Here is a 27,562-nt window from a genome sequence, read left to right as displayed (position 1 = left end):
AAAAGACAACAAAATAAACAAACCAAATACTGTTGACGAAAATATGACTTGGGATATTTTTGAAGGGGTAAAAAAAAGAAACAAAAAGGCTCCAACTTAGATACGCTCTTGCCCGCTTGGTTTTATCTGGCTTGTCTTTTTCAGTGACAAACATTTGCACGTATACCTTCAGGACGCACGCACACTTGTAGGGGCTCATTTCACAGCGCATCGGCTGCATTATTTGTCATTTGTGGCAATGGCTGCCATCATTTGGATCAAATTGGGCCTGCTGACATCCTGTTCTCTGTGTGTGTGTGTGTACTAGTGCATTTGTGTGTGTCTCTGAATGCGCGTGTGATAGTTGTGAGAAGAGAACCAAGACGATGACCTCCTGAGATAGAACAGCGGGTGCTTGTGTGTGTGTGTGTGTGTGTGTGTGTGTGTGTGTGTGTGTGCGTTGAAATGGGAGCAGGCACAGCGGTGATTGCCAGCAATCATCCTCTTGAAAATGATGAGGTCATCAAGGTGTCAATTTACACACGCACGCGCACACGCACGGGGGTGTGTGTGTGTGGGGGGGGGTGATAAGTGAGGACGACGTCGGCTAATGTTGTCCCTTGAAACCCGATTTTGAAGACTGGCTTTCCAATCCTCATTTCCAAACTTGAACTTTGCATTCAAACCTTCATTTGAAACCCGCGCCTTCATGACGCACCCGAACTTTGAACCCTCATTTCAACCCTGTCGTGTGCTTGGATTCTTCTTTTCTTCGCTTCGTCGCCCTCCAATCACTTCCTTCTTTCCTTCCTTTAGTCCTTCCTTCCTTCCCCATCTGCAATATTGATAGTGTTAATAAATATAATAATTTGACAAGCTGCGGCAACTTTCAAATAACATTCAATGTGCATGTGTGATATGATAATTTTGTGATATGTTGCCGCCTTGGTTCTTGTGAGCCTTCAAAAGGCAGCATGTGCCAGTAAGCAAGTAAGTCGTTAAAAAAAACGTCTTTACTATATTTACGTGGTCTTTTTTTTAAAGACGTTTTAGGATAGATAAATGTATGCCTTTGATGCGTCTTTGATGTCTTAGTAAACATACTGTGTGAAATGTGCAGCTGAACTCGTGTCAGTAAATGTGATGTCAACATTGTATGGAAACATTTTTACTGTAAATATGCGTGACGAGGTGTCTTTGATGTGTACTTGACATCATCTTAAATGAGGAGAAACACATGAAACGTTTCAGCATTTTGGTCCCTTTATTATTTGATACCTTAAGCACATTTTCAAACAAGCAAATCCAAAAACACTTTTCTGGACAAAATATCTCTTTTTAATAATGCAAAAGAAATGAAGTACAAATTAAAAAAAAAAATCCCCCAGGAATACAAATATTAAATTAAACCAAGTGTCTTGAGTGCAGCACACAAAAGCTTCACTGGAGAGTCCACAAAAAAATCAAAATACAAATAAGATTGAAGAAAAGCAGGAAAGTTGGACAGGAAGGAATTGTCCACATTTGGAGGGGAAAAAAACAATAAATAAAAACGCGCATTTGAACGCACGGCCACATGCTGCACACAAAAATCTCAATCGACATCTTGAACAAAACAAACAAAATGGTGGCGGCTCGGAGATGACAAGAAAAATGCCGGCACAATTTCGGTAGCGCAGCACACGAGCCACTTTCGCGCTTCAACTAGTTGTTCTGCCAGCAGGGGGCGCTTCTAAGTTTCAGTTTTGATCATCAAAATTCATCGCCAAGCAATGACAAAAAAAATCATAAAAAAAGCGACATTTTCGCAATTAGCCTCATTGATCTGTGTCGGATGCAAATTTGGTAGCAAGCAAAATTTGACGTTTTGTGGGTCTGCTTGTGATCGACGTCAAATTTCATCTTGCTAAGATTTAGCCGTGTGAAATTGTCCTAAAATGACAGATTCAAGCCAAAATGGCCGACTTGTTATTTTTGGGGGACAAGACTTGATGAGACTTTTTGGTGGGTCGACTCCCGTTAGACGTGTGCACCAGATTTCATGTTGCTCCGGTGAAACGGGCTTCAAGAGGCAGAATTAAAAAAAAAAAAAAGTCAAGACAACAAAGGATTGTCAGACTCCAAATGAAGTCAAGCTGACATCAGCGTTGGAAGGCGCGCAATCGTTGGAGCCATCAAGAACGTTTGTGGTGGGAAAGGACGCGGGAAAATATTCCGACAACACGGATGCAAACGGCATGAAAACATGGCGGCTGCCGGATCGTGTTTTATTGGATGCAGCACTTCAATGCGTCAAACACCAGACCGGCCCCTTTCACGCTGCCTTAAGAGCTTTAACAGTTCATTCACTCGGTCACCCGTTCAGACGGACCTCGAAAAGCCGTTGCGGCTTTTCCTATTCAGATCATTGTACGTCCATTGCTTTCAACATAAAGCAAATTGGCAGGTTGACTTCAAACCACGCATTCAAGAACTAAAAATTGGCTGACATTCAGTAATCACGGTAGAGCCGGCGTTTTTTTTTGTTTTTGCACGTGCCTTTCAAGAACTCACCTTGCGGCTTCACGCATTAAGATCATTTTATGTCAGTTAAGGAAATTTTCGGGTCGACTACAAACCTCTCCTCCATCCTGCATCGATACCTTTCACGCACACATGAAAGAGCCAAGAAAAAACAAATGCTGTGATACGGTGTAGCGTGGTATAGCCGGCGTTTTTCCGTCCGAACCTTTCAGGAAGTCGCCGTTGCGGCTTCTCATATTGAGATCATTTCATGTTGATCGCTTTGGACACAAATTGGCGGGTGTAAATGTAAAGTCTCCGTCCCGCACGGCTGCCTTACACACGCATATTGGGGGGAAAAAGGATGGCCAGCGTGTAAGGGGCTAAAAGGCAACAAGTGTGCATGTGGCCTGCAGGGGGAGACAACATTCAAAAGTGGAAGCGACTGTACAAGGATGACGTTCGACTTCCCTCAACACGGACCGGCCGGCGACCGCTTGTTTTGCGCATCCATGAGTTGCCAACGGCGACCATTCAGAAGGAGCTGAGCGCCTCCAACGCCACCTCGTAGCAGAACTTGTACTGTTCCTGTACAAACACACAAAGCGTGTCACGCGTCTGGCTTGCTCGGGACAAACGTGAGCGGCGGAAGGATTGGTCGCTGACCATGGTCTCCACCATGTTGGTCTTGTTGTTGCGCAGCGTCTTGACGGTGTGAAAAACGTCCACGATATTCTGCTGCTGGATCATCTCGTTGATGCTGCACATGGCGCAGAAGGTTCCGGAACGGCCGCCGCCGGTGCTGCGTGGGAACGCAGCAAATAATTATCCGCAGAAGACATCAAAGACACACCAATATAGAGGCGCTGATGTGCAACTTTGGCATCAAAGACACATGTGTGTGTGTGTGTGGCGGATCATTTGTGTAGCCGTCCAAGACACGTATGTAGAAGCACTTTAGCACATCTGTGTGTAACGTTGACATCAAAGACACACGTGTCGAAGAGCTTTTAAATATCTGCTCAATGTGTGACGTATATGCAACATCAAAGACACGTGTGTACAGGAGAAAACAGCTTGTGAACACGCGTCCACGTTTTTGCACAGCATTTAAAAGTATTGGAATGTGTTCAAACATGTTTTTTTTTCTCCTTTCCAACAAGCACATCTTCATTTTTTTTCTCCTTTTAAAGAAACTTTCCGATGTCTTTGATTCCTTAGTGAATGGTCGCCTGTGTGGGTGAGTGGAGGTTAATAAACAGACTTTGCTGCCGGTCATCCTTTCATCGGAGGCGGAAGGAGCGCTCGCTTTTCTCCGTGCTCTCAAAGGCGTCTAAAAGCTTTTGCACGCTTTGCCTACCTGGCCAGGAGTCATCCTCGTCTTTTACAAGCCTTCAACTCGCACGAGAAATATCATAACCAAGTTTGTCAAATGCGCCACCTCCAGGGTTGAACGACTGACTTTTGAATCCCATTTTGCAAAACTGCATTTTCAAAAGCCTTTTGACCAGAAAGCGCTTGACGATGCGAGCGATGAGAAGAAACAAGTTTGCAACTCACAGGCAGTGCACCACCGTGCGTCCGTCTCCGCCGTCGTACTGTTCCTGCCACTTGGCCAGTCGCCGCACCAGCTGCAGGACGGAGCGCTTGGAAAGGGGCGTGTCCCTGTAGGCCGGCCAGCCGATGAACTGGAAGTGCTGCACCAGCCGGTAGCCGTCCTGAGGCTGAGCACAAAATGGTGGACAGCTTGAGGGGTGCGCTTGCTTACAATTTCATGCTCGTCGTCAAGATGGGAGAAAGCGGCCGCAGCACGCCGACTGAGAAAAAGCATGCTGGCTTTTTCGATGGTCGGCTTTTTCGATGGTCGGCTTTTTCGATGGTCGGCTTTTTCGATGGTCGGCTTTTTCGATGGTCGGCTTTTTCGATCGTCGGCTTTTTCGATCGTCGACTTTTTCGACTTTTTCGATGGTCGGCTTTTTCGATGGTCGGCTTTTTCGATGGTCGGCTTTTTCGATGGTCGGCTTTTTCGATGGTCGGCTTTTTCGATCGTCGGCTTTTTCGATCGTCGACTTTTTCGGCTTTTTCGATCGTCGGCTTTTTCGATGGTCGGCTTTTTCGATGGTCGGCTTTTTCGAGCGTCGGCTTTTTCGAGCGTCGGCTTTTTCGAGCGTCGGCTTTTTCGATCGTCGGCTTTTTCGATCGTCGACTTTTTCGATGGTCGGCTTTTTCGATGGTCGGCTTTTTCGATGGTCGGCTTTTTCGATGGTCGGCTTTTTCGATGGTCGGCTTTTTCGATCGTCGGCTTTTTCGAGCGTCGGCTTTTTCGATCGTCGGCTTTTTTGATCGTCGACTTTTTCGACTTTTTCGATCGTCGGCTTTTTCGATCGTCGGCTTTTTCGATCGTCGACTTTTTCGACTTTTTCGATCGTCGGCTTTTTCGATCGTCGGCTTTTTCGATCGTCGGCTTTTTTAAGCGGCGGCTTTTTCGATGGTCGGCTTTTTCGATGGTCGGCTTTTTCGATCGTCGGCTTTTTCGATCGTCGGATTTTTCGATCGTCGGCTTTTTCGATCGTCGGCTTCTCCGTGCGGCTTCGCTGCCGTCTCGCACCAAAATTCCCAACAACAATCAAACGTAGCGCTTCCTTTACCACCAATCAGTGACAACAAACAACGCTCAAGGGAACGAAGGGGCTTTTTTCAGACACATGTAGTGTTTTGTCGCCAAAAAATTCCATGTGAAAGTGAGTTGAGGACTTTCCTGTCGACAAAAGTAGCGCTTTTTGGTCGACAAGATTTGAGAAGCGTGTAGTATTGTGGCAAATTGAAATGTGTCAAGAGACGTGTTTTTGTTATTACATTGGTGCCGAGGAACTAACGAGTTATGACATAAAAGTAGTGCTTCGAGGTCATCTTGTGGCGTCCACAGGCAGTTAGAACCCTTTGTCAGCGCATCGTAACTCTGGCTGGGAAAAAAAGCCCAAAACATACTTGCGGCACCTGGAAGTTGCCGGAACCAATATTAATACTAACGGACTCCGACCGCCATTCGCCACTACTAACTAATTAACTATAACTAAGATGCTTCTGAGGTTTGTTTGTGGTCTCTTGAGGAAGAGAAAAGAAAATGAGCATCGCGACATGTCTTATGTTTGGAAAAAAACAATCAGCGTGGCTTAATAAATCAAAGAGTCCTCATGAATTTATTGGCGCCAGACACACGTAAGATGGCGGCGGCCCTACGCGCGTCACTCCTCCCCAAATGGCGAGTCGGAGCGAAAGCCAGCGGACTCGGTTGGCCGCAACGCACTTCATGATCAATCGCGTCATCAATGGAGTAATCGATAAGCGACGCCATCGTAAGCCTTGATTTTTATTTTCCACCAGAAGCAATGGAATGTTCTTCAGAGGTGATTTTTTCCCAAATACATTTTCTGGATTGTGGCTAGCCGCCGAGAGGGGGTGTTTTCCGCTTCCCGCTTAACGCCCCCATTCCGCACCCGTCCCCGACGGCGCCAAGGTGCGGACGCAATTGCCACTATTTCACGCTGGAGCGGCTCCGAGCGCGTGAAACGCGAGAGCTCGGCGGCGACCGGGCGGCCGCAGCCACGAGTCAGACAATCAGCCTGGGAAGTGGAGGAAGGCGGAGACTCGTACCCGGGCCATGTTGCAGATCCGGAAGATGCGGTTGATGATGTCGTCGTCGATGTCCGCCGAGATGAACTCCACCTGGACAGGACCGTAGCAGCACGAGCTCTTTTCGGGCCAGTACTGCATGCACAACTGAGCCCGGGGGGGGTGAGATGGGGAGTGGGGGGGGGGGAGTTGTGGATTATTTGCACTTGTTGGGTTTGCAGGCGGCCGTTCCGGTGCCGAATTGGCGAGTCGAGCCGGCTGACGCATTCCCGCATATGTTATTGGCAGTTTTATTCTCAACAATTTTTGCAGCAGAGAAACAACTCCTCATAATAGTTCCGATTGACACCGTTGGAATTTCAACTATTTATCGTCTGATTCCGGTATTGGCACAATTTAACGTCAAATATCAACTTTTCCACATTTATTTTCAACGGGACGGACTTTTTCGAAGCATCATCAACACCTGCCTGGTACTGCTCAGTGCTTTGTAAATTGTTTTGTCCAGTAACCAGGAGGTCGCGGGTGGGAATCCCACCTCCGACTGTAATTTTGCCAATTTATCCATGGACAAATATGGACTATGCATGCATACCAACTGACTGCACTTTTCCATCTAAATTTCGACTTTCTTCAAAAATTGCCGCCTCCCGGATTCAAGTGTTCTTTTTATTCTTTATCTTTCAACTCTAATGAATACTTTGTCATTTTCACACAATTGACCTTTCAAGTCACTTCATAAGCATTCAGCTTTCCGAGGCAATTTCTGCAGAACTTGCACTTCGTCTCGTTATTTCAGGTGCTTTTTATTCTCCACATTTTTTTTGCCGTGCAAAAGACATCCAACTTACACACTTTGGATTTGATTGAAAAATTCACGCCTTCCTGGGAATTTGTTGTTTGATTCCACGTTACTTAGCGTTTTCGCACAATTACATTTTTCAGGAGGCGATGGTTCGAATCCCACCTTAGGCAGATTGCAATTCAAGTTTTCTTTTTATTCTTTATCATTCAGCTCTAACTCTTTGACTGCCAGACGTTTTCAGAAAAGGGATGCCGTGGGTGCCAGCCGATTTAAGCATTTTGACTGATCTTTCAAGGTCCACAGAAAATGTTGTGTTTGGACTATGGAAACACACATACTACCAAATGAAAGATTGGACTCTCATCTTTCATCAGAAAAAAAAAGTTTGTTTCTACCTTATTCCGTTTTTCAGTAAGCAACAATAGAAAATGGTTAGTTTCACCTCTGTTTTGAAACAAACGTCTTTTAACGTCTTTGGCATTCCTCCATAGGATTTTACTAAACGTTATTTAACGTTTTTGGCAGTCAAAGAGTTAATTGAAAATGTGTTATTTTCACATCATGCTTTCAAATCTTATCTTTGGCATTCCCACGCAATTTGTTCCGAAATGGCTCTTTGTCTCGTTTCCAGCATTTGTTGGGTTCACAAACGACTTTCTAGCGTGAAAAACTTGATGGCGACTTACAGATTTCCATTGAACTCAATATCGGTCCACTCTAAATCGAGTTGAAACAACGAGGAGGACACCTGCCGCTTGTATGTTCAAAATCTTTAGTACATTTAGTGGGCGTGGCCTCTTTTCAGGCGCACTCAACCGTTGAGTGGCGAAGGAACGCTTGAACGTTCGGATGGTCGCGTTCGCTACCTGAGCGGCGTCCATCTCGTTGAGCATGACGATGGACGAGCAGTTGTAGTCAAAGACCAGCCGCCAGAAGTCGCCCGTGGTGTTGGGCAGAGGATGTTGGGTCACGATGAAGGCCGCCGGCTGCTTGTGGCTCTGCGGAGGAAGCCGGCGAGCGTCAGGACGACCACGTGAACGTTTTACGCGCCGTTTATCGTTTGCAGCTGAAAATCCACATTTTCAACAAGACACTTGACTTGGCGTGACAAAGCTTCACTTGGGACTGACGAAAACCCTTTGCCTGAACCTTCTCTCAGGACTCGAACCTTCTCTCCAGTCTAAAACCTCGTCGGATTTGAACTTTCTTGGGAGTGAAACCTTCTCGGACCAAAATGTTCTCTTTGGACGGGAACCTGCACTCTGCGGTAGAATCTTCTCTGTATAATACAAGCGTTGCTACCAATTGGAACCTTCCGGCGGGACTCGAACCTTCAGTTGAGACTAGAGCCATCCTTTGGCTTTCTGAACAAGAACCTTCTCTCAGGACTAAAACCTTGTCTTGTGATCAGGATTACAAACGACTTTCAGAACTAAAACCCTCCCTTGGGAATCGAACCTTCTCTTTGGACTTTAGAACATCTGTGCCGTACTTCTCTGGATACTCCAAGCTTTGCTAACAAACAAAACGCAGATGGGAAAAGCAGGTCAATAAACTTTCTGGACTCGGGATTTGCCATCTCCGCTTGAGACGCGACCTGTTGGGAGTCCAACAAACTTTTCTTGGGATTCTCTTAAGAGCGAAGCCTTTTGGAACTTGTGATTTGCTTGAAACCCGAAGGCGAACACTTGACATTCAACTCCAGATTTGAACAACCAGTACGTGACTAAGTCCCACTCGACTCAGCAAGATGTTCTGACGCGACCGAAGACTTGGACCCGAGTCCCGACTCACGTCCATGAGTGCGGCGTTGATGTAGTTGGAGCTCTCGCCATCCACGGAGATGAGAAACGGCAGGCAGCGGTCGGCCGACAGGACGTCCATGTTGCGGTTCTTGTCGTGGTTGCGGGGCAGCAGACCCACGCTGCAGTCCTCGGGCCGCACTCTAGGGGTCACGATGTTGAGGGTCTGGCGAAGGAAGAAGAAGAAGAAGCAGCTTTCGATAGAGCGAGCGATACGGCCGATTGCGCAGCTGGGAAAAAAAGCGACATCTCGGAGGTTCTGACCTGGAACTCGTCTTTAATCTGACTGGAGTTGGTCTGAGGGTCGAGCCTGCTGATGTTGTAGTAGATGGCCCGGAAGTCGCACACGGGGATGGCGCTGTTGCCGCACAGGCACGCCTCCAAGATGGCGTCGTGGACAAACACGTACTGCTCCTGGACAAGCGCACCGACAACCGGCTTTCAGGCGGCAGGCGAGTCGCCTTTGTTGCGCTTGCGCACCTCAGCCTGACACCACACGCGCTCGCTCGCTCGCTCGCTGGCGCCCTCTGGATGCTTTGGAAAATTCAGCCCCCAAAGCCACTTGGACCGAGCAACGGGAAATTGGGTGGGCGTGTCTGACACGAGCAGACGCGCACAAAAGTCTCACCAAGCCCGAAAAGACAGCAAGTCGGCCATTTTGCTTTCATTTTGTCTCATTTGAGGCACTTGCGGCAGACGCGCGCTGCAATGTTTGTGCGCTGGGGATCAAGCGCGCTCTTTGTGCCGGGAGCGGCGCGCCGCATGCTAATGTCAGCGCATGCTAATGTCGCCGCCCTCTCGGCCCACTTTACAGCGCCGCATCTGTTGTGGCAACTTTGCCGCGCTGAATGCTGATTGTGGCCCCCGTGGAGGGGAGACTTTTCAAAATCACTTCACCCCCAGGCCCTTCGTTGTCTGCGCTCGTGACATGAAACGCGCACGCACACGCGCGCACACTCACACACTCACACACACACACTCCTCCACCTCTGCCTTTTAAAAGATTAATTGCTGTGTGCAGTTTAGACGAGGATTAGAGAAGCATCCAGCAGCCTCGACACTGACACAAATGACTCCCACTCAGTTGACACGCGCGCACGCACACGCACACGCCATTCAGCAGCAATTTGTTCAGGGCTGTCAGTCAGCAGCGAGCAACGTGCGGCGAGCGCGTTGGCTTGTGTTGTGTTGCGGAGGTGACGTCAAAGGCTTCAAGTATCGATTGTAATAAAGTGCCAAAGCCACGGATTAGCTCAGCTTCTATTTGCACCCCAAAAGGGGGAGGGGTTAAAAAGAAAAGAAAAGAAAAGAAAAGACGTTTTGCTTCCAAGAAGACATTTTCGGGGTTTTTGTGCCATTCCCACGCGCCCTCAAAGATTCATTTGCACTTTTTGTTCCGATTGCAAGCAGATTTTAACTACAGACCTTTTGAGCGCCTTCGCAAACTCTAAACGTAAAAAAAGTAGCGTCTGGAAAATGAATCAGCCCTGATTATTGGCGCCGATATTGAGCATGAAACAAATGTGGGTTTGGCGCTCCTCACCTCGGTCTGCACCATGTTGACCCTTTGCGACCTGAGCTCACGGATGCAGTTGAAGACGTCCACCACGCCCTCGTTTTCCGCCATGTCCAGCATGATGTCCACCGCAATGAAGCAGCCGGTCCGGCCCGCACCGGCGCTGTCGGCAAAAACAACGCTGACTTCACTTTTGAAAAAAAAAGTCAACCAAAACAGCATTCTTCCGTCACATGAGCGAGTTTCTTGAATTTCTAGGCCAACGTACGACTTTTTCAAGGATTTGCTGCTTTGTGTTGCCGGCAAAAATTCTTCGCCAACATGCGGCCACCATCGCGTCTCGTTTCTTTGACCTCGCAATGAAGGGTCACGTAGCAATTGTATTTTTCAGATTTAGATGCTGGCATTTTGCCAAAAGACAACAAAAACAATACACGTGTGAAATGACAGCAAAATATGAACCGGTGTGGTGAAAAAGGAAAATGAAAAATCAAGTCCAAAGAAAATCTTGCAAAATTGTTGACATGCGGTTATTTTTCTTATTAACAACGCGGAAAATGTTTTGCAAATTGAAATGTTTTGCGACGCCTGCAACACAATTGCACGACTATTCTACTAATGCTATTTTTGGGGGGGGACGACGTTCCCCGACGACTCGCCTGCTTGTACTTTTTGCCGGAAGCTGCCGCAGATTGTCACCGGCAAAATCCCACATATTGACGGCAGACTTTAATAACACGACCACGTCAAGTGTTGACGTGAGAGAGACGGATGGATGGATTGATTCGTGGACGGACGGACGGACGAGGAGGGAGGTGTGAGGAGAAGTAATGAATGAGACGCGGGAGAGCAAGACGGGAAGGGGGGGGGCGTGGGGGGGTTAGCCTCTGCAGATTACCTGTCACCTGAGTGATTAATGTCGACTCGGCAACACTAGGTGTGCGTGCGTGCGTGCGTGCGTGCGTGCGTGCGTGAGTTCAAAAAGTTGAAAAAAAGGAGGCATTTTTAGGTTGTGAAGGGATGAAAAAATATTGTGAAATTCCTTGCAAGAAAAAGGAGCGACACAAAAGAACATATGCAAGCTATTCTAATTAGCAATACTAAATGTTTCCTGGGAACCAAAATGTGAAGAAATTGTAAAGCGCAGACGCAAAATGACGCATGCGAGCCCGAAGACGTCGCATGCGTCGCAACGTCGACATGACAAACGTGCGTGCGTTTGTTTACAAGTTGCTTCCACGCAGGCAAATATTCATCACCGTTCATTTGGTAAGAATTGAAATCGTGATTAGGACAATCGTTTTGTACCAAAAAACATGTACAAAAATGTTAATTGAATTTCTTTCAAACCCTACAATTATGCAAGTTCCTCTTAAAGTGAAGCTGTCAAAATGAATCATTTCATCAAAAAGTAATCGATGACACAAATTAACCGACAGCTATTTTAATAATCCAGTAATTGTTTGGAGCCGATATTTAATTGAAAATGGTCCAAATTTCAGCATATCGACAGTAATTGTTAACGGAAGTCCTTCACGAAAGAAGACCGATTATCTTCTAACTTTAATCAAAATAAGATAATTGCAAACATCTATTTTGACTTTGGAAAACAATGATTGAATTTTAGTGCAACCCCCCCCCTTTTTTTTTTAAATCACTATACGATTATGAAGTATGAAATAAACACCAATCACTGGTTAATAAAAGTAATTTTTATACATTTAAATGCAAAATTAAAATAATCGACTAATCAGATTCAATTGCTTAAAATACTCAATAGTGAAAACACTACAGACAAAATGAAATAAATGAGTCATTTAAAAAAATTAAACATCTCAAAATGAGTATGAATAATCTTTCTTTTTTGTTCACGATGATGCCGATGTTGTCATTGAAATTGAATTTCAACCCTTTGCGCTGCATTCTGGGTCTCCTCTGCACAATTTCTCCCTTCCGCCCTCGCAAGGAACAACTCCAAAGACGACGCGTGCGTTTGCGGAGGCGTCCGCCGGCCAACGAAGCTCGCCGGCAGCCGTCGCGCGAGTCCGAGGACCGCCCGGCGTGCGCGTACCTGCAGTGCGCCACCATGGGCCCGGCGTCGGGCGGGTTGAGGAACTTGACCTGCCGTATGAAGCCCAACAGGCCGGTGGCGTAGCAAGGAACGCCGTGGTCGGGCCAGCTGGTGAAGTGGAACTGCCGCAGCTCTCGCAACTCGTGGTGACCCTTCTGCAATCGCCACAACAAAAATGCAAAAATCATTTGACGAGATGACGCAAGCAGGCACTTCTTAGTTGGTTACTTAAGAGGCGGTCCAGAAAGAAGAAACCCAGCCAAAGTTTGCCTTTAGCCCCTCATGCTAGCTAGCTAGCTCCATTGATGCTGGTTTACCAGCTAGAGAGCTAGCTAGCTCGTTAGAAACCCTGCCACAGTTTGGCTTTAGCTCGCTAGCTAGCTAGCGCCATTAGTGCTGGTTTACCTGCTAGCCATCGAGCGAGCTAGCCAAAGTTTGTCTCCGATGACCTGAGCTCGCCTGAAGTGAGAAGGACAAGAGCCTGTCCTTTGAGGACCCGCTGAGGCTACGGCTCTGCCAGTGGAATCGATCCTGGTGAATTATTGAGGAGGAGGCGCGCAGTGCTATGGATCCACCGGGAGAGGAAGAGAACAACGTAGAAAAAGAAATCATGGCCGCTCGCTCTTCCTCTCCAAGAAGACTCTTCAAGAAATGTTGGGAAATCTATGGATCGTCCCTCCAGGTGATTTTACACACACACACACAGTCTATCTATCTAGAATAAGTATATATAATAAAAAATAGTAATGAATAATATAAATAGGAATCCATCTTAAAATAATAAGTAGTAATCCACACTACAAGCTAAGAAAGTATTAGTATTGAAAATGAAAAGATGCAGTCACATGATATCAATGTACTAAAACTAACCACACCAAATAATGACTCTTAACTAGCAACCATGAATGAAGAAAAGAAGTAACTAACTAAGCAATGGAAAGCAAACTAGCATGAATTTTGTTGTCGACGGTGGAGGAAAGCGTGCCACGTCGTTGCCACCTTCGGGAACTCGTCGTTTGCTTTCCCTTCTTTCGCGTTCGACTCCCAAATCCTGACAAACGTTTGTTTTTCTTTCTCGCCCTCAACTTTGTCCGAAGCCTCAAAAGTGCAAACGTGCTCATCAATGGAAAGCTCGCACGCAACATGATGACGCCAACGCAAACGCATTTGGCAAACTCAAAGCGCAGGCGCCCGTCGCCGTCCGCAATAACGAGCGTCGGCGTCTCACCTTCTGCACGGTGAAGGTGCGGATGACGTACTCGGCCAGCGGCTCCGTCTCCACCAGGGTGACTTTCACGTCGCCGTAAACCTCCGTCTCGTCGGGCCAGTAGCGCACGCACTTGACCTAAACACGCACACGCCAAACGGTCAGCCCGCCCACGCGCTTCGCGTTGGCGCGTGGAAAGTGGGAGGAGCCTCGCAAACGAGGGCTTGCAGTCACCTTTGACGTTTACACATCGGCCCTGGCTTCAAATGAGCAAGCCCGCACAAAGGTTCGGGTGGCAGATTTGGGGCCGGGTTCAAAATACATTTTAAAAAATCGGAAAAAAAAATTGGGGTATCAAGGTCTTGTTTCAAGAATTGGGTTTTGGGCTCAAATGAACAAAGTAGGGTTTCAAGTACGGGGGCGGGCCAGCGGAAACGATTTGAAAAGATTTGCTCCGCTTTGCTCCGCTTTGCTTTTCTGACATTTGTTTACTGTTGGGGCATTTTGCAACTCACTCACCCGGCCCACCTCCACCAGGTTGGTTACCATGACGATGGAGGCCGACTTCTCCTGCCACACCATCCTCCAGAAATCCCTCACCGTCTCCTGCATGGGCCCTGACACGCACGCACGCACACACACACACACACACACACAATATCAATGGCTGAGTGCAGCTTGGGGGCTTTGAGGTCATGGGCTCTTCATTTTTTTTTTTTATCAGGTGGTTTAAATTTAGGGGGTTGAGGTAATAGCATCGTGGCCAAAAGGACCCCGATGAGCACGCACACACGCACGCACGCACACGCACGGACGTTGAATTACCTTGCGTGGCGATGTAATGTCGGGGCCGGTGGTAACCCTGAGACACAAAAACGACACGTTGGTTCGAAAGACATTCCAAAGCAAATGTTGCATCTTCCACACATACAATCAAACCCTTGAAAAATGGTTTGAACCCAGAAATCATTTCTGAATTGAAAAGACGCCAGCGCATGGAATGGAAGCCAACGGAATGGTTGCACTTTGACCTTTGTGGAGATACGTGTCAAATCGTCAAAGGAAACTTCCTGACACGTTCGTTGCAACGTTTCTTACATGACAACAAAATGACTTTTTTCTCCTCAAAGGCAAATGTACCAAATGGAATCAAATCGTAATGAAAGCCGATCGAATCGTTTCACTTCCTTGAATCGTTTCACAGCCCACAAATGGAAATTCTTTTTTTTGTGTGTGTGAAGAGACCTCTAATGGAAAGGTTAAGTAAATCTCAACCTATTTTCTTCTTATGAGCACAATTTTGAAATGCAACATTTTTAAAGATAATTAATCATCACAAATACAAAGATAATAATAATAAAAAATGTCATTTCAATATGAATTGAAATTCTTTTCCACTTTCAAATATCTACGTTTGACTTCCACGTTGATATTAATAAATATGTCATAAATGAAAAAAGAACCTTAAGTGGCTTTAATGATGGTGGCCTTCATCGCTAACAATTTATTTGTTGATTTCTTCTCGTCTCTTTTGTTGCACAATTTGCAGATTGAAATGAATTGTTGTCACATTTAAAGCTCACGTCCTTCCTGCATCTTCATTTCCTCTCCCAATTATCCAAAAGTCATCTTCCGCCTTCGCGCCGCACAAGTCAAGGTTGTATTCATGCATAAATATCCTATTAAATAATAGCGGGGTTCTTGGGGGGGCTTGGGGGGGCTTTGTCTTCCCTCGGCGGGACACGTGGGAGTGACCAGCGCACGCACGCACGCACGCACGCACGCACGCACGCACGCACGCACGCACGCACGGCTGCTAACCGTCGCCTCACGTCATCAGATGAAAACATTGATCACTTTCACATTTTCATTAAAAAAAAGGCTTTTATTATCAGCGGGTGCTCGGGTGGGGGTCTCGAGGGGGGGTGTGGGGGGGGGGGGGCTGTATTGTTCAGGTTTTCATTTTCTCATTTCCAACAAGAGCACAATTTGCTTATCTCGGACGTCCTCCTCATAATATCCTTTTTCCTGACGGTCACCTTCCTCTTCTCATCATCAAACATGTTATTATGCATATGATGTTATCAAAACAGGAATATATTTAATCGGGTTTGTGCCCCAAAAAAAAAACAATTCTCATTCTCAAGTAAGATTCAGAATCGATTTTAAATGTCCCCAAATCAATTTTATTGAAATGATCTTATACTGTCTTGCCCTTGTTTGTGTGTGCCTTTATTGGGAGTGCTGTTCATGTTGTACCCCATTTGGCCACTTGGGGGCAGTGTGCTTCTGATACAATGAAAAGTTGTTGCCTCATTAGAGAGTAGAAGGAAAAAGTCACCATCAAGTTATGCCAATTAAAAGTTGTTGTTTTTTTTACAGCATGCGAGTATTGTTAACGTGCGTCTCTCTAAACATTCCGGAAACGTTTTGTATGAACAGCTGTGATCAAAATGCTGTGACTAGCGCGCTAATTAGCATTCGCGAGTCAGACTGCAGTAGATCATGACGATTATTTGCACATCTAGAAATCCAATCATTGTCAATCGAATATCAATTCTGAATCAAATTGCAGACACAAAGATTGGAATCGAATCGTGAGTCAAAGATTCGCACCCCTAATATTTGACATGGTCAGCATTGTTCCTCCCTCAGGTAGAAATTCAAAAGCAAAAATGTGTAAAGTTTGTCAATAAAATGATCGCTTCAAATTGGATGCGGCATCTCAAGACTTTTACTTACTATATATATATATATATATACATTGCTGTTTTTATTTCCATTCATATTTATCTTTTGGATGAAATGTTTTCATTAGATTTTTGATATCCGTTTTTTATTTTCACTTTTCGTCATTTATTTATTTTGAATCCTTCATACAAAAATCCCAAGAAAAAAAAAAATCAACTTCCAACCCTAATGGCCGACTTGCTGTACTTTTTCCTCCCAAATTCCATCTTGTTAAGTCTAACTGGATCTGATGATTGAAAGTGACGGCCAAAATGTCCGCGTCAAAGCAAAATGGCCGCTTTTTCATGGCATGTTTTTTTTTGGGGTCTACTTTGGAAAGAATGTCAGATTTGTGCTGCGACGTGCGCTCGGAGTGCAACTCACGTCGATGAAGTTGGCGTTGATGTAGTCGGAGTGAGGCTCCGCCTCCAGCAGCTGCAGTCGCACCCGCGTGTGCTCGTCTGTGGGGTCAGATGACAAAACACAACATGCCTAAAGTTACGCCGACACACAAAGCGCGGCAGCCGAGCGGCTGCGTGGCAACGTCTGCCACGCACACACACAGCGCTTGGGAGCAAACGTCTTCAAGCGGGGCTGCTGCTCCGTTAGGAGGAAAATATTCATAACAAGGATATTGGCAATAGGGGTGTGGCCAAAAAAAAAAAAGGATTCTCATTTATTACCATTCAGAATCCATTTGAAATGACCCCAAATTGAATTGATTTGATACGGTCTTGTCCTTGTTTGTGTGTGCCTTTATTGGGAGCGCTGTTCATGTTGTACACCATTTGGCCACTTAGGGGCAGTGTGCTTCTGATACGCTGTTAAGTTGTAGCCATATTGGAGAGTAGAAGGAAAAAGTCACGTCATGTTAAGAAGCTTCTCTGTATTCATTCCTAAAGCGTTTTGTACCAACGGACGTTCTTTTGAGTGCTCAAAGTGCCGCTAATTAGCATTAGCGAGTCAGACTGGAGTCGATGGTGACCATTCTTTGCTCGTCTGTCAATTGAAGCAGAATTCATTGTCAAGCAAATCATTTTGAATTAAAAATCCATTCTGAATCGAATGGCAGACCCGAGAATCGAATCCAATCGTGAGACGGTCAAAGATTCCCACCCCTAATTGGTAATAATTGAAATCATGATTAGGACGATCATTTCTTTTTGGGCACAAAACAAGAAAATGAGCAAGAAAAGACAAATGCATTTTTTTGAAACGCTATCAATTATGCAAGTTCCTTTTGGATGAAACGGTATGAAATGTGTTATTTTAAAATGAAATTGAAAGTTTGCCAAATGCCAAATTTTGAACAACTCAAAAATGATGCTGATTTTGCAATTGTGGAGTTTAATAATTGACATTGTCGTTGAATTCCGATGAATTGCGCAGCCCTCGGTGCACCCGTCACAATTTTCCGGCCCATCGCCGATCTTTTAAAAAGTCAGACCTGCCGATCACAATTGTATTTTATTTTCAAAACCAACAGCAATCACCTTCAAACTTGTGATCTTCCCAAAAGAAAATGAAAAGTCATCTCACAGCAGAAGACGACTTTTTCATCCGCCGAGATCGGACGACCGGATCACTTTTATCGGAAGGAACTCGAGGGCCGATCGACGGCTGCTAATTGCGCGGGGTCGTGTCACAAGCCGCCAGAACGGCGTGCAGGGGCCCGTGGGGAGTGCCGGGGGGGGCGGAGGGGGGCGGAGGGGGGGCGGAGGGGGGCGGAGGGGGGCGGCCCCACTCCTCTCCAGCCCAGGGAGGGGAGCCTCTAATTGGGCCCACTTGGCAGGAGCTGCTGGCTCCAAAACAACACAAAAGCTGGACACGGTCCACAGGTTTGAACGTGTGCGTGCGTGCGTGCGTGCGCGCGCGTGTGTGTGAACTAGTTAGACTGCATTCAAGAGTTGGAAATAGTTCACTTTGTGAGGCAAGATGGATGTTCGTCCTCTCAATTTGGTTAAAAGTCTGAAAAGCCTGGAATCAAATTCGGGATTGGAAAGACGTATTGATTCCCCTTTTTTTTTTTTTTTTTAAAGAAACCCTAGTTACTACCAAGGTACTAGTAAATGTCCAAACAATATGAAAACGTTCCATTTCAAGCCTCTCGTGTCAATCACAGTATTTTGCAGCGTCTCTAATTTGTGATGTTACAAAACCTAAAAACCGCCAGAATGTCCCGAATATGTTTACCGAGCGGCGATGGCAACGTGAAATGGGGGTGTGGCCAAAAAGACTTGCGCTAGAAAAGACTTGTTGTCATAGCTAGCCAGCTCCATAGCCACGCCCACAAAGTCAAAACCCTGCCACCGTTTGGCTTTAGCCCCAGATGCTAGCTAGCTTGCTAGCTAGCTCCCAGGCTAGCTTTCATGGCGCTCGTTTATCTAGCAGGTAAACATGCACCATGGGAGCTAGCTAGCTAGCTAGCTAGCATCTGGGGTTAAAGCCAAACGGTGGCAGGGTTTTGACTTTTTGGTTCATTGCGTTCAATGATGAGAAAAACACACAAATGTGAGATTTCTTACATTTTGATGTGATGCAAAAATTTTGACTCCCAAACTACGATGCAAAACCAAATATTTTTCAACCTTGTTCAGTATTTATGGAGACTCAATGCTGCTGACTTTTGTCTTCCATTCCAGTAAAGTGGGAGCAACGATGACGATGTCTTGAGGGCGCGAGAAGTAAAAGCAAAAAAAGTCTTTGCTGTTGTGGACTTTTAGTTGCAGGGTGAAAAGTCGCAAATCTAAGCAGTCATTAACAAGCGGCAAAATCGTCTGCCGGGCTTCGTTCTCCTCCAGGCCTCGTCAACCTCCTTTTTTTCCTTCTTCTGAAACGTTCACTTTTTGAAAAAAAAGAAAGAAAAACATCTCATGGTCGTTACTGGACAAGTTTAGCGGAAGAAAACTCAAACGGGATCGCCGACCCCGTTGAGACGCTCGCCGCCGACCCCGTTGAGACGCTCGCCGCCGACCCCGTTGAGACGCTCGCCGCCAGAAAGAATTGGATTGCGTCATTTGTTTCAATTGGAGACGTGCACGTGTTGCGTTAGCTGACTGGCTAAAGCTAAGTGTAGATGCTAATTTAAATATGAATGAAAGGAAATAAAATAGAAATGGGATGAGCCAGCGCCGCGGTCTTGTTAGCGTAGCAACAAGCTAACGAGGCGCTAACGTTCTAAGTGATGACGTTTGCCGGGAAAAGCTCGCAAGTGCTGAACGACGCGCTTTATTTTTTTGCCGCCTCTGCCCAAATCTTCAACAGTCACACAAACAAGCGCACACTCGCGCACGCACACTCGCGCACGCACACTCGCGCACACACACTCCTCATCCTCTCGGCTTGCATCCGTCACGGATCTCGCTAATCAGTTAACTCGCCGCCGAGTCGTCCAAGCTGGAGGCGTTAGCCACTTTAATGGACTGGCTGCTGTGTGTGTGTGTGTGTGTGTGTGTGTGCGTGTGTGTGTGCGCAAACTTGTTTATGTGGCGTATGTAGCACACATCCATCCGCCTACAACAGGCTTCCGTGTGTGTGTTTGTGCGCGCGTGTGGTGGAGGGTATTAAAGTGTGTAATAGCCTATTAAGTGCACAGCTCCCTCCAGCTGATGTGTCAAACAACTTGAAATGTTGACACACATGCGCACGCACGCACGCACGCACACGCAGCAGTACAGTGTCATGGAGAAGAATCATCTTCCGAGCACAATGGCTGACTTTCGGTGTCTTTTCGGCAATGGATTTTTTTTTGGGGGGGGGGGGGGGGGGGCTCTGTTGAAGCTCATCAGACAGCCTGAAAATATCAAGCCATCATCATCATCGTCTTCGTCATCATCTGGAAAGCTAATTGAGAGGCACTAATTGTTGACTTGTTCGCCGCCATCTTTCCATCGCGGCGGTAGTTTCAAACGCCGGCTGCGTCGCAGTCAGCGCTAACCAAGCACAGCGCCGCGCTTGGTTAGCGCCGCGCTTGGTTAGCGCCGCGCTTGGTTAGCGCCGTTAGCCGCACGCCGCAGATGAGACGCAAATTGTTTTTGCACCGACGGCTAAAAATATTGTGAATTTCAACGTCACTCCATTTTTGATTTGGGCGACTGCGAGTGCTGGCAGGATTTGAATTGACAACTTTGTTGAGAATGTTCAAACTAAGTTCATGTTTAAACTGTCTGAGCATTTTGCACAGGAATGATTTTTCAATAAATGAAACCTTTAAATAAATGCTTTTTTTTGGTGGGTTTATTAGATTAAAATTGTAATTTTCCCCAATGAGTTCAAAAATCTAGATTTTTTTTGGGGTTTGGGCACATCAGCTAGCCTTAATTGATCAATTCACATGGAAATGACCAATATATTTAAAGAGCAGAAATGGGAAATTCCAAAACAGACAAAATGGCAACGCTTGGGATGTTTCATGACATTTTTTACATTTTCATCAACACGGCCAACTCAAACGTTAACTAAATAAATAAAGCATTCAAGAGAAGCAAGAGAGTTGAAAAGGATTCAAGACGACGCTTGCGATGTTGACGAGGAGACGCAGCAAATGATTTTTTTTCTTTTTTTTCCCCAGCGTGTAGCAAACACGAGCAGATCAATACGTGCAATTTTAAACAAGGTTTGCTCGGCTTCCAGGAAGAAGAAGATGAAAAAAAAAAAGGTGAAGCGGAGTTCAAGCTAAATGTTTTCCTCCGTCGTGGTCGCCAGGAGGCCACGTGACCTCCCGGGGGCTTTTGGACGACATTTTGCTAAGAAAACGAGCTTTTGCGCGAGATGGACGCTTTCCATTAGCCGGCGCCGCTAATTAAAACATTTGCGCTTAACAGCAAATTCATCATCGCTCCTGCGGGCGCACGTTTGACAGCTTGTTTCATTTCACAGCCGTCGCGTCCGCACGGAGACCTTTCGTCATGTGCGGCTCACTCAAACACACACATTTACACACACACACGCGCGCGGGCGGGAGGGTGGGAGGGCGGTTCTCGAACCTGTCAGCACCCACAATGCAACTGCATGACAAGCGATGCCCTTTAATGCATTTTCACGCTCTTAAAGCGCCTCAACACTTAATCTATTCATCATCTGACGACCCGTGGAGCGAAATGACTTCCTTCCGCTACACTTTAATTATTGAGAAAAAAAAAGAAGTCAAGATCGTGTGGAGTTAAGAGAGTTTTGTGGTTTTGGTTTTAAGATCACGCGTCGTCTGTCTCGTGTTCGCGTGTCAAATCGAGAAGAAAAATTCAGGAACTTCAAATTCAAGTCACAGACTTTCAAACTTCCTTCTTGCCCAACTTAGTGTAGAAATGTCTCCCCAATGTGTAACTCTTCTTCTTTCATGGACACACACACTCATTTATTGGACCTTTTTTAAGAAAGTGGCAATCGTCCCAAAACCTGACGTGAGAAGAGTTGAAAAGAAAAAACAAAAACGCTTTTCCTGGTCGTAGCAATTACGACCGCGTATTCACACAAATTTGCCTCTTTATAAAGTGACCGTTTTCCCCCCACGCTCTAAAAAATATCGTCATTTAGGGCCCTAATATGGCGTGGTGAAAAAATCCCCACAACAAACTGCGGCTAAAATGCTTGACTAAGCAAAAGCTTCGGTTGCCACAAGCAAGAAGACGACGAGTTCAAGCTAACAACACAGGATGCGAACACGGAGAAAAGAATGCGGCAGGACTCACAAGCGATGATGTTGCCGTAGCGGTTCTTGTTGCGGTTCTCATCTTTTTTGGCCGTTTCCCACGGCGCCGTCTGTCCCTCCGCCAGAGCCTGAAAACGCACGCGCGAGCGAGTCAGAGGAGGGTACGAAAGCGGTGCGTGATGGCAGCTCATGTGGGCCCGATGCCGGCGCCGGCGCCAAAAGCAGCACAAGCAAGTCGCAAATGTCAGAAAAAGCTCAAGCAAGTTTGGAAAGTGGAAAAGTCCAAAACAAAAAGGAGGACTTTTCAAGTCTGAAATCAGCTGCATCTGATCCGGGGACGTTTCAAGGATTTGATTGCAGTACAAAAGATTTGGAACATTTCTACATCAGGGTTATCTTTTCTCTACGCATTATTTTATATATATATATATGACTTTTGTTTTTACTTTAAAAATGTCTTTGTTCTTGTAATATGATGAAAAAAATTGAACTTCTTTTTAATACTGTATACTTTTTTGGTCTCATGGATGGATTTTAATTTTTTTCCGTTTAACTATTTGCCGTCAAAATCATTTTTGTTGTTATTTTGTTTGTTATAACATTTTTCTTAAAAAGAGGACGTCTTGTTAATCAAAAAACACATTTAAAAAAGTCGTAAGACTAAATTGACTTGAAGATGACTCATTTTCTTATAATAATAATAATATTAAAAAGACATTAATTTCCTGTGAAATTACAATTTTAAAACTATGCTAAATTAAAAAAATATAAACCTATATTAAAAAGAAAGAAAAACCAAGGTCGCAAATTTGGGATTTTATTGTCATTAGTTGACAAAAAAAAACATGTTTTCCTCATTTCAAAATAAGATTCCTTCTGGACTTCAAATCAATTTTTATCCGATGATGTCGTGACGTTCTCGATGCCAAATGATGAGCAATCGTGCTTGTTGTCGTCGGCGCTCACCTCGTATTCCTCCTTGAAGCCGTAACCTTGCCCACATTTCATCTGCGTGATGTGCTGGAGGAGGTCGGCCACGCGGATGGCGGGCTGGAACTGACCCGCCTGGAACTGACCTGACCAAAAGGATCAATCGGGAAACCAATCACACCCGATCGGCATCGTTGCTCTTTTCACGTTTGCCTTCATTTATTCTTTTTGTTTCCTTTTCTCGTTAATGCAAACGGCTGGCGCGGGTTTTATGCGGGCGGTTCCGTCCGGCGTGCTCCCGCATTCCATGTGTGTGCGCCGACGTACCGCTTTGGTAGGCGAGTTCCACCGACTCGCGGCCGCCGTACGGGAAGCTCTGCAGCGTCAGCGAGGGTTGGGCGAGCGACGGCTGGCTGCTGTCTGAAAAGACAAAATGGCGTCGGGGTTACCGAGAATGCGCCGACAACGACGGTGATTCGGAAGGTACGGCGTGGCGCCCAAAAAATCGGACCCCCGAGACAGTTTGACTTTGCAACATGAAATGCGTTTGTCATGAGTTGACCTGCAAAAAAGTCGGAAGAAAACCAAGCCGGAAAAGTCATCGCAAATCGGCTTCTTCGGCTCAAACTGGCAATTTTAGGCTCAACTGCTTCAATGGCGCTCGCACAAATGTGGATTTTTCAAATTCAGCATCCAAAGCCAATTTGACTGAACATCGTGAAATTGGGTAAACGAGTCGAACGGGAAGGACAACGAAAAAAGTCTCGAGAAGCCAAGCGTGAAAAGTCACAGCAAGTCTTCCGTTGGAGTTGTCTTGAATCGAGAGATTTTGTCCAATTGCTACCAAATTTCAAGCACATCAAACTTGACAGATGACTAAATTACAGTGAAAACAAATTTCCCACGTAGGTGGCGAATGATGCCAAAGTTTGAAGATGAACCACAAAACACTCCAAGAACAGCAATTGTTCCAAACTCAACTGAAGTTTAACTGGACGCTGGGCACTATTTGGCAGCAGCTTCTCACTGCTTAACTTAATGGTGCACTATTTGGCAGATGCTTCACACTGCTTAACGTATATGTGCACTATTTGGCAGCAGCTTCTCACTGTTTCACTTAATGGTTCACTATTTGGCAGATGCTTTTCGCTGCTTAACGTATATGTGCACTATTTGGCAGCAGCTTCTCACTGCTTAACTTAATGGTGCACTATTTGGCAGATGCTTCACACTGCTTAACGTATATGTGCACTATTTGGCAGCAGCTTCTCACTGTTTCACTTAATGGTTCACTATTTGGCAGCAGCTTCTCACTGCTTCACTTAATGGTTCACTATTTGGCAGCAGCTTCTCACTGTTTCACTTAATGGTTCACTATTTGGCAGATGCTTTTCGCTGTTTAACTTAATGGCGCACTATTTGGCAGATGCTTTTCGCTGTTTAACTTAATGGTTCACTATTTGGCAGCAGCTTTTCGCTGTTTAACTTAATGGTTCACTATTTGGCAGCAGCTTTTCGCTGTTTAACTTAATGGCGCACTTGACATTTGACAGAAGCTTCTGACGTTAGCACTGTTGCTACGTCAAGCACAACAAAGGAACCTGATGAGCCGGTCCGACAAAGATCAGCGGCTGTTAATGGAGGGTCTCCATGGTAACCAGCCGAGCGTGGCTGCTTGTTATGAGGCGGTGCGGCGTCGTTAGTTTGAAGGCTGTTATTTTTATTTTGAGGCCAGATGATTACATCGAAGCTTGATTGGGTGCAGGCCAGAGAGACGAAGGGGTCGTCATTAGTTGCAGGTTGCAGCCCAAGTGCACAATCCGCACTACAATTGTTGTTCGAGCGAGTGCGCAGACTACGCAAACACGCACACACGGTTTTGACCCACCAGTGTGTGTGTGTGTGTGTGTGTGTGTGTGTGTGTGTGTGTGTGTGTGTGTGTGCTAGTCAAGGTCACATGTGCATCAAGCCAGCCATGAAATGGAGTCATAGCAGCAGCAGCAGCAGCTCCACAACGTTCACGATGATAAAGACGTCTCTCTTCCCGTGTGTGTGCGTGTGTGTGTCCACGTGTGTGTGTGTCCACGTAGATGAATGTGTGTGTGTGAGCAAGTTATGCCTGCTGGGACCTTTCGGATTCTTGTCCTTAAATGGTGCACTATTTGGCTGAATCTTTTCACTGTTTAAATGAATGGTGCATTATCTGGCTGAGGTTTCTCACTGTTTGACATAATGGTGCACTTTTTGGCAGACACTCGTCGTTGTCCATCTCAATGGTGCACTATTTTCCAGAACGTTTTCACTGTTTATGGTCACGGGGCACTATTTGGCAGAAGCTTCTTAATGCATATCGTCACGGGGCACTATTTGGCTGAAGCTTCACGCTGTTTATCATCATGGTGCACTTTTTGACAGATGTTTTTTTGCTGTTTATCTCAATGGCACACTATTTTCCAGAAGCTCCTCACTGTTGTTTTAATGGCGCACTTTTTTTTCTGGACAGAAATGTCTCGCTATTAAACGTAATAGCGCACTATTTGACAGATGAACTGTTTACGCTAATGGTGCGAATCCTCCAAGGGACGGCACCCGCTTGCCGCTTGCGTACTGGATAAAGAGCAAAAAAAAGACAAAGTAAAGACGACGACGACGGTTTAAAAGTAATCCGTTGACTACAATATGAAATATAAGCTGCGTAAGCAGAGAGTCAAGAAGCGTCTGCACCGAGCGGCCGCACATAAAGGTTAAAAATGAGTCTCTCTCAAGCCCGCTCTCACCTTCAATTACCAGCACCGGCACATTACAGCCACACAAAATGGCTGCCATTAGCTATAATCACCCTGCATTCGGCTAATGCTATGCTGAATGGAACGGAGGGAGAATAATTGCCCATTCGGGGGGAGGGAAAGCAGCGAAAAAGAAAAAAAAAACGTTCAACCAGAACATCTTACAAAGGCAAAGATGTCCCTGGTGTAAATAAAAAAAATATTTAGAAAAAAAACAACCTCCCACTGGGCTTTAGTAGTGAGAAGTTCAAATACTTTGTCACTTTTTCAGGTACTTCTTCAGTACTTTGATTTTTTTTCTTCTTCCCCAAACTTAAACGCAATTCAAAGAGAATGACAGGACACGTTGTTTATTTAAAACGACCACACAAATTTGCCTCCTGCTAACTTGATGCTAACGCAGAATGCAAAACGCCAAAGGCAGGCTAGCAAATAGCAGATAGCTGCAGTTTTTCCAACCTCTTAAGCAACACATTTTTGAATGCAAACAGGACATCGACACATGTCCCAGTAGACATAGATTCTTTATCCCCTGCAAAAAAACACAACTCATTTCTTATGAATTGCTTACTTACTGATTGCTAACCGCTAACTGCTAACTGTCAGCCTATCCCTTGCGCGAGTCCATTTCACAGTCCAAATGTTTCTTGAAACATTTGGTATTTGCAGTCCCGCGTGTTCTCTTCGGGAGTTTTCTTCTGCTCGGGTGACTTTGCGACGCCTCGCCAAAGAAAATCTGCAATGGCCGCCCGTCCTTGCGGCGAACACAAAAGGCTGACGAGGAAGACGCGTCCAAGGAAATTGATTGTGAGAGCGAGACGTGTTTGCACATAAAAGAGGTGACATGGCGCCGGCCTTCCTTCTGATCCTCGGGATTTGCATGACATCAGCGTTAACTCCTCGCGTGTGCGTGCGTGCGTGCGCGCGCGCGTGTGTGCGCAAAACCCCGTTTGCCGCCTCAAGAAACGTCCTTGCGCTTTCCCGCCGAGGATTGGCGCCGTTGTTGTGGGGCCAATCGGGCTCAGGCAAACACCTGAGCACAAAGCCGGGCAGCGTGCACGCACTCACACACACACACAAATGACAACATAACACCAAAAAAACAACACACACACAAAACAATTCCATAACAAAAGACGTGCAAATAACAACACACATCGAGATGTACACACACTTATACACGCACACACAGAGTGAAGTAAATGCTAATGCTAATGCTAAGGTGACTTTTGCCTTACCCAGAGACGCGGTGGCAGGTACGGGCTCTTTGGACACTGCGGAAGACGACAACACAATAAGCACGAACGAAGGCTGTCAGTTGAAATTCAATTGGCGCCTTCCCAAAAATCCCGTCATTGATCGTGCAACGTAGGCACCAAACCCAAGCTGTTGCGAGCGCGTACGCGCTAATGACCTTTGGCGTGCGGTCATGCGACTGCATGGACCAATAAGAGCGAGCCGCCTTTGGGCAAGGCACGCCAGCGGGAAATGCTTGATGCTGCTCGAGGAGGGTTTTTATGGCCGCTACTCAACCACGCTGTTGTTTTTGGAATCGGCAGCATCGATAACCCCGACGCGAAGGACCGACGCGCACTCATGCGCAACTCTCCTGGTCGTTGCCGTGACAACCGAGGGGAAGTGATGTCATTGATCACGTCAGAATTTACGTTGAGTCAGAAGAGTTGGGAGGATTCTTTTCATTTCTAGCATCAGCCGGCTCGACTGAATTTGCATTTACAGTCAAATCTCGCCCTCGATTTTCTTTCCCATTTATTCTCAATCTGGTGTGCTGGAGGCCATATTTGAAATGATTTTTGATATTTTACACAAATAAATCATTTTTGCTTATCTTTTTTTTCCCAGTAGAATGAAAAACACAATCATTAAGAAAAATGCTTAAAGACATGCCGGGTGATGCTGGTGGGATCCCAACATCCAAATTGACCACCGAGAA

At 46.0% G+C, this 27,562-nt stretch overlaps 1 protein-coding gene across 13 annotated transcripts in view; it reads right to left on the bottom strand.

The window, feature by feature from the left end:
• Positions 1-1,220: 1,220 nt before the first annotated feature.
• ptprt (protein tyrosine phosphatase receptor type T) overlaps positions 1,221-27,562 on the bottom strand; it is a 108,310-nt gene continuing 81,968 nt past the window's right edge. For 10 of the 13 annotated variants that reach the window (XM_077578428.1, XM_077578427.1, XM_077578426.1 and 7 more), the window contains 17 exons: positions 26,847-26,882; positions 23,150-23,242; positions 22,859-22,968; positions 21,933-22,020; positions 16,630-16,706; positions 14,341-14,377; positions 14,035-14,132; positions 13,537-13,653; positions 12,309-12,463; positions 10,265-10,400; positions 8,986-9,135; positions 8,714-8,887; positions 7,786-7,917; positions 6,136-6,261; positions 4,042-4,205; positions 3,148-3,283; positions 1,221-3,069 (listed from right to left, as the gene is read on the bottom strand). In XM_077578428.1, coding sequence (XP_077434554.1) covers positions 3,016-3,069; positions 3,148-3,283; positions 4,042-4,205; positions 6,136-6,261; positions 7,786-7,917; positions 8,714-8,887; positions 8,986-9,135; positions 10,265-10,400; positions 12,309-12,463; positions 13,537-13,653; positions 14,035-14,132; positions 14,341-14,377; positions 16,630-16,706; positions 21,933-22,020; positions 22,859-22,968; positions 23,150-23,242; positions 26,847-26,882 — 1,883 coding nt within the window. In that variant the 3' untranslated portion in view covers positions 1,221-3,015. The remainder of the gene's footprint in view (positions 3,070-3,147; positions 3,284-4,041; positions 4,206-6,135; positions 6,262-7,785; positions 7,918-8,713; positions 8,888-8,985; positions 9,136-10,264; positions 10,401-12,308; positions 12,464-13,536; positions 13,654-14,034; positions 14,133-14,340; positions 14,378-16,629; positions 16,707-21,932; positions 22,021-22,858; positions 22,969-23,149; positions 23,243-26,846; positions 26,883-27,562) is intronic. The other 3 variants (XM_077578436.1, XM_077578438.1, XM_077578439.1) reach the window with 1 other exon arrangement.

This window comes from Vanacampus margaritifer, chromosome 10 (genome assembly GCF_051991255.1).
Source record: "Vanacampus margaritifer isolate UIUO_Vmar chromosome 10, RoL_Vmar_1.0, whole genome shotgun sequence".
In the NCBI taxonomy this organism is placed as follows: Eukaryota; Metazoa; Chordata; class Actinopteri; order Syngnathiformes; family Syngnathidae; genus Vanacampus; species Vanacampus margaritifer.
Note: the sequence above shows the minus strand (reverse complement) of the source record. Positions and strands in the feature narration are given on the sequence as shown.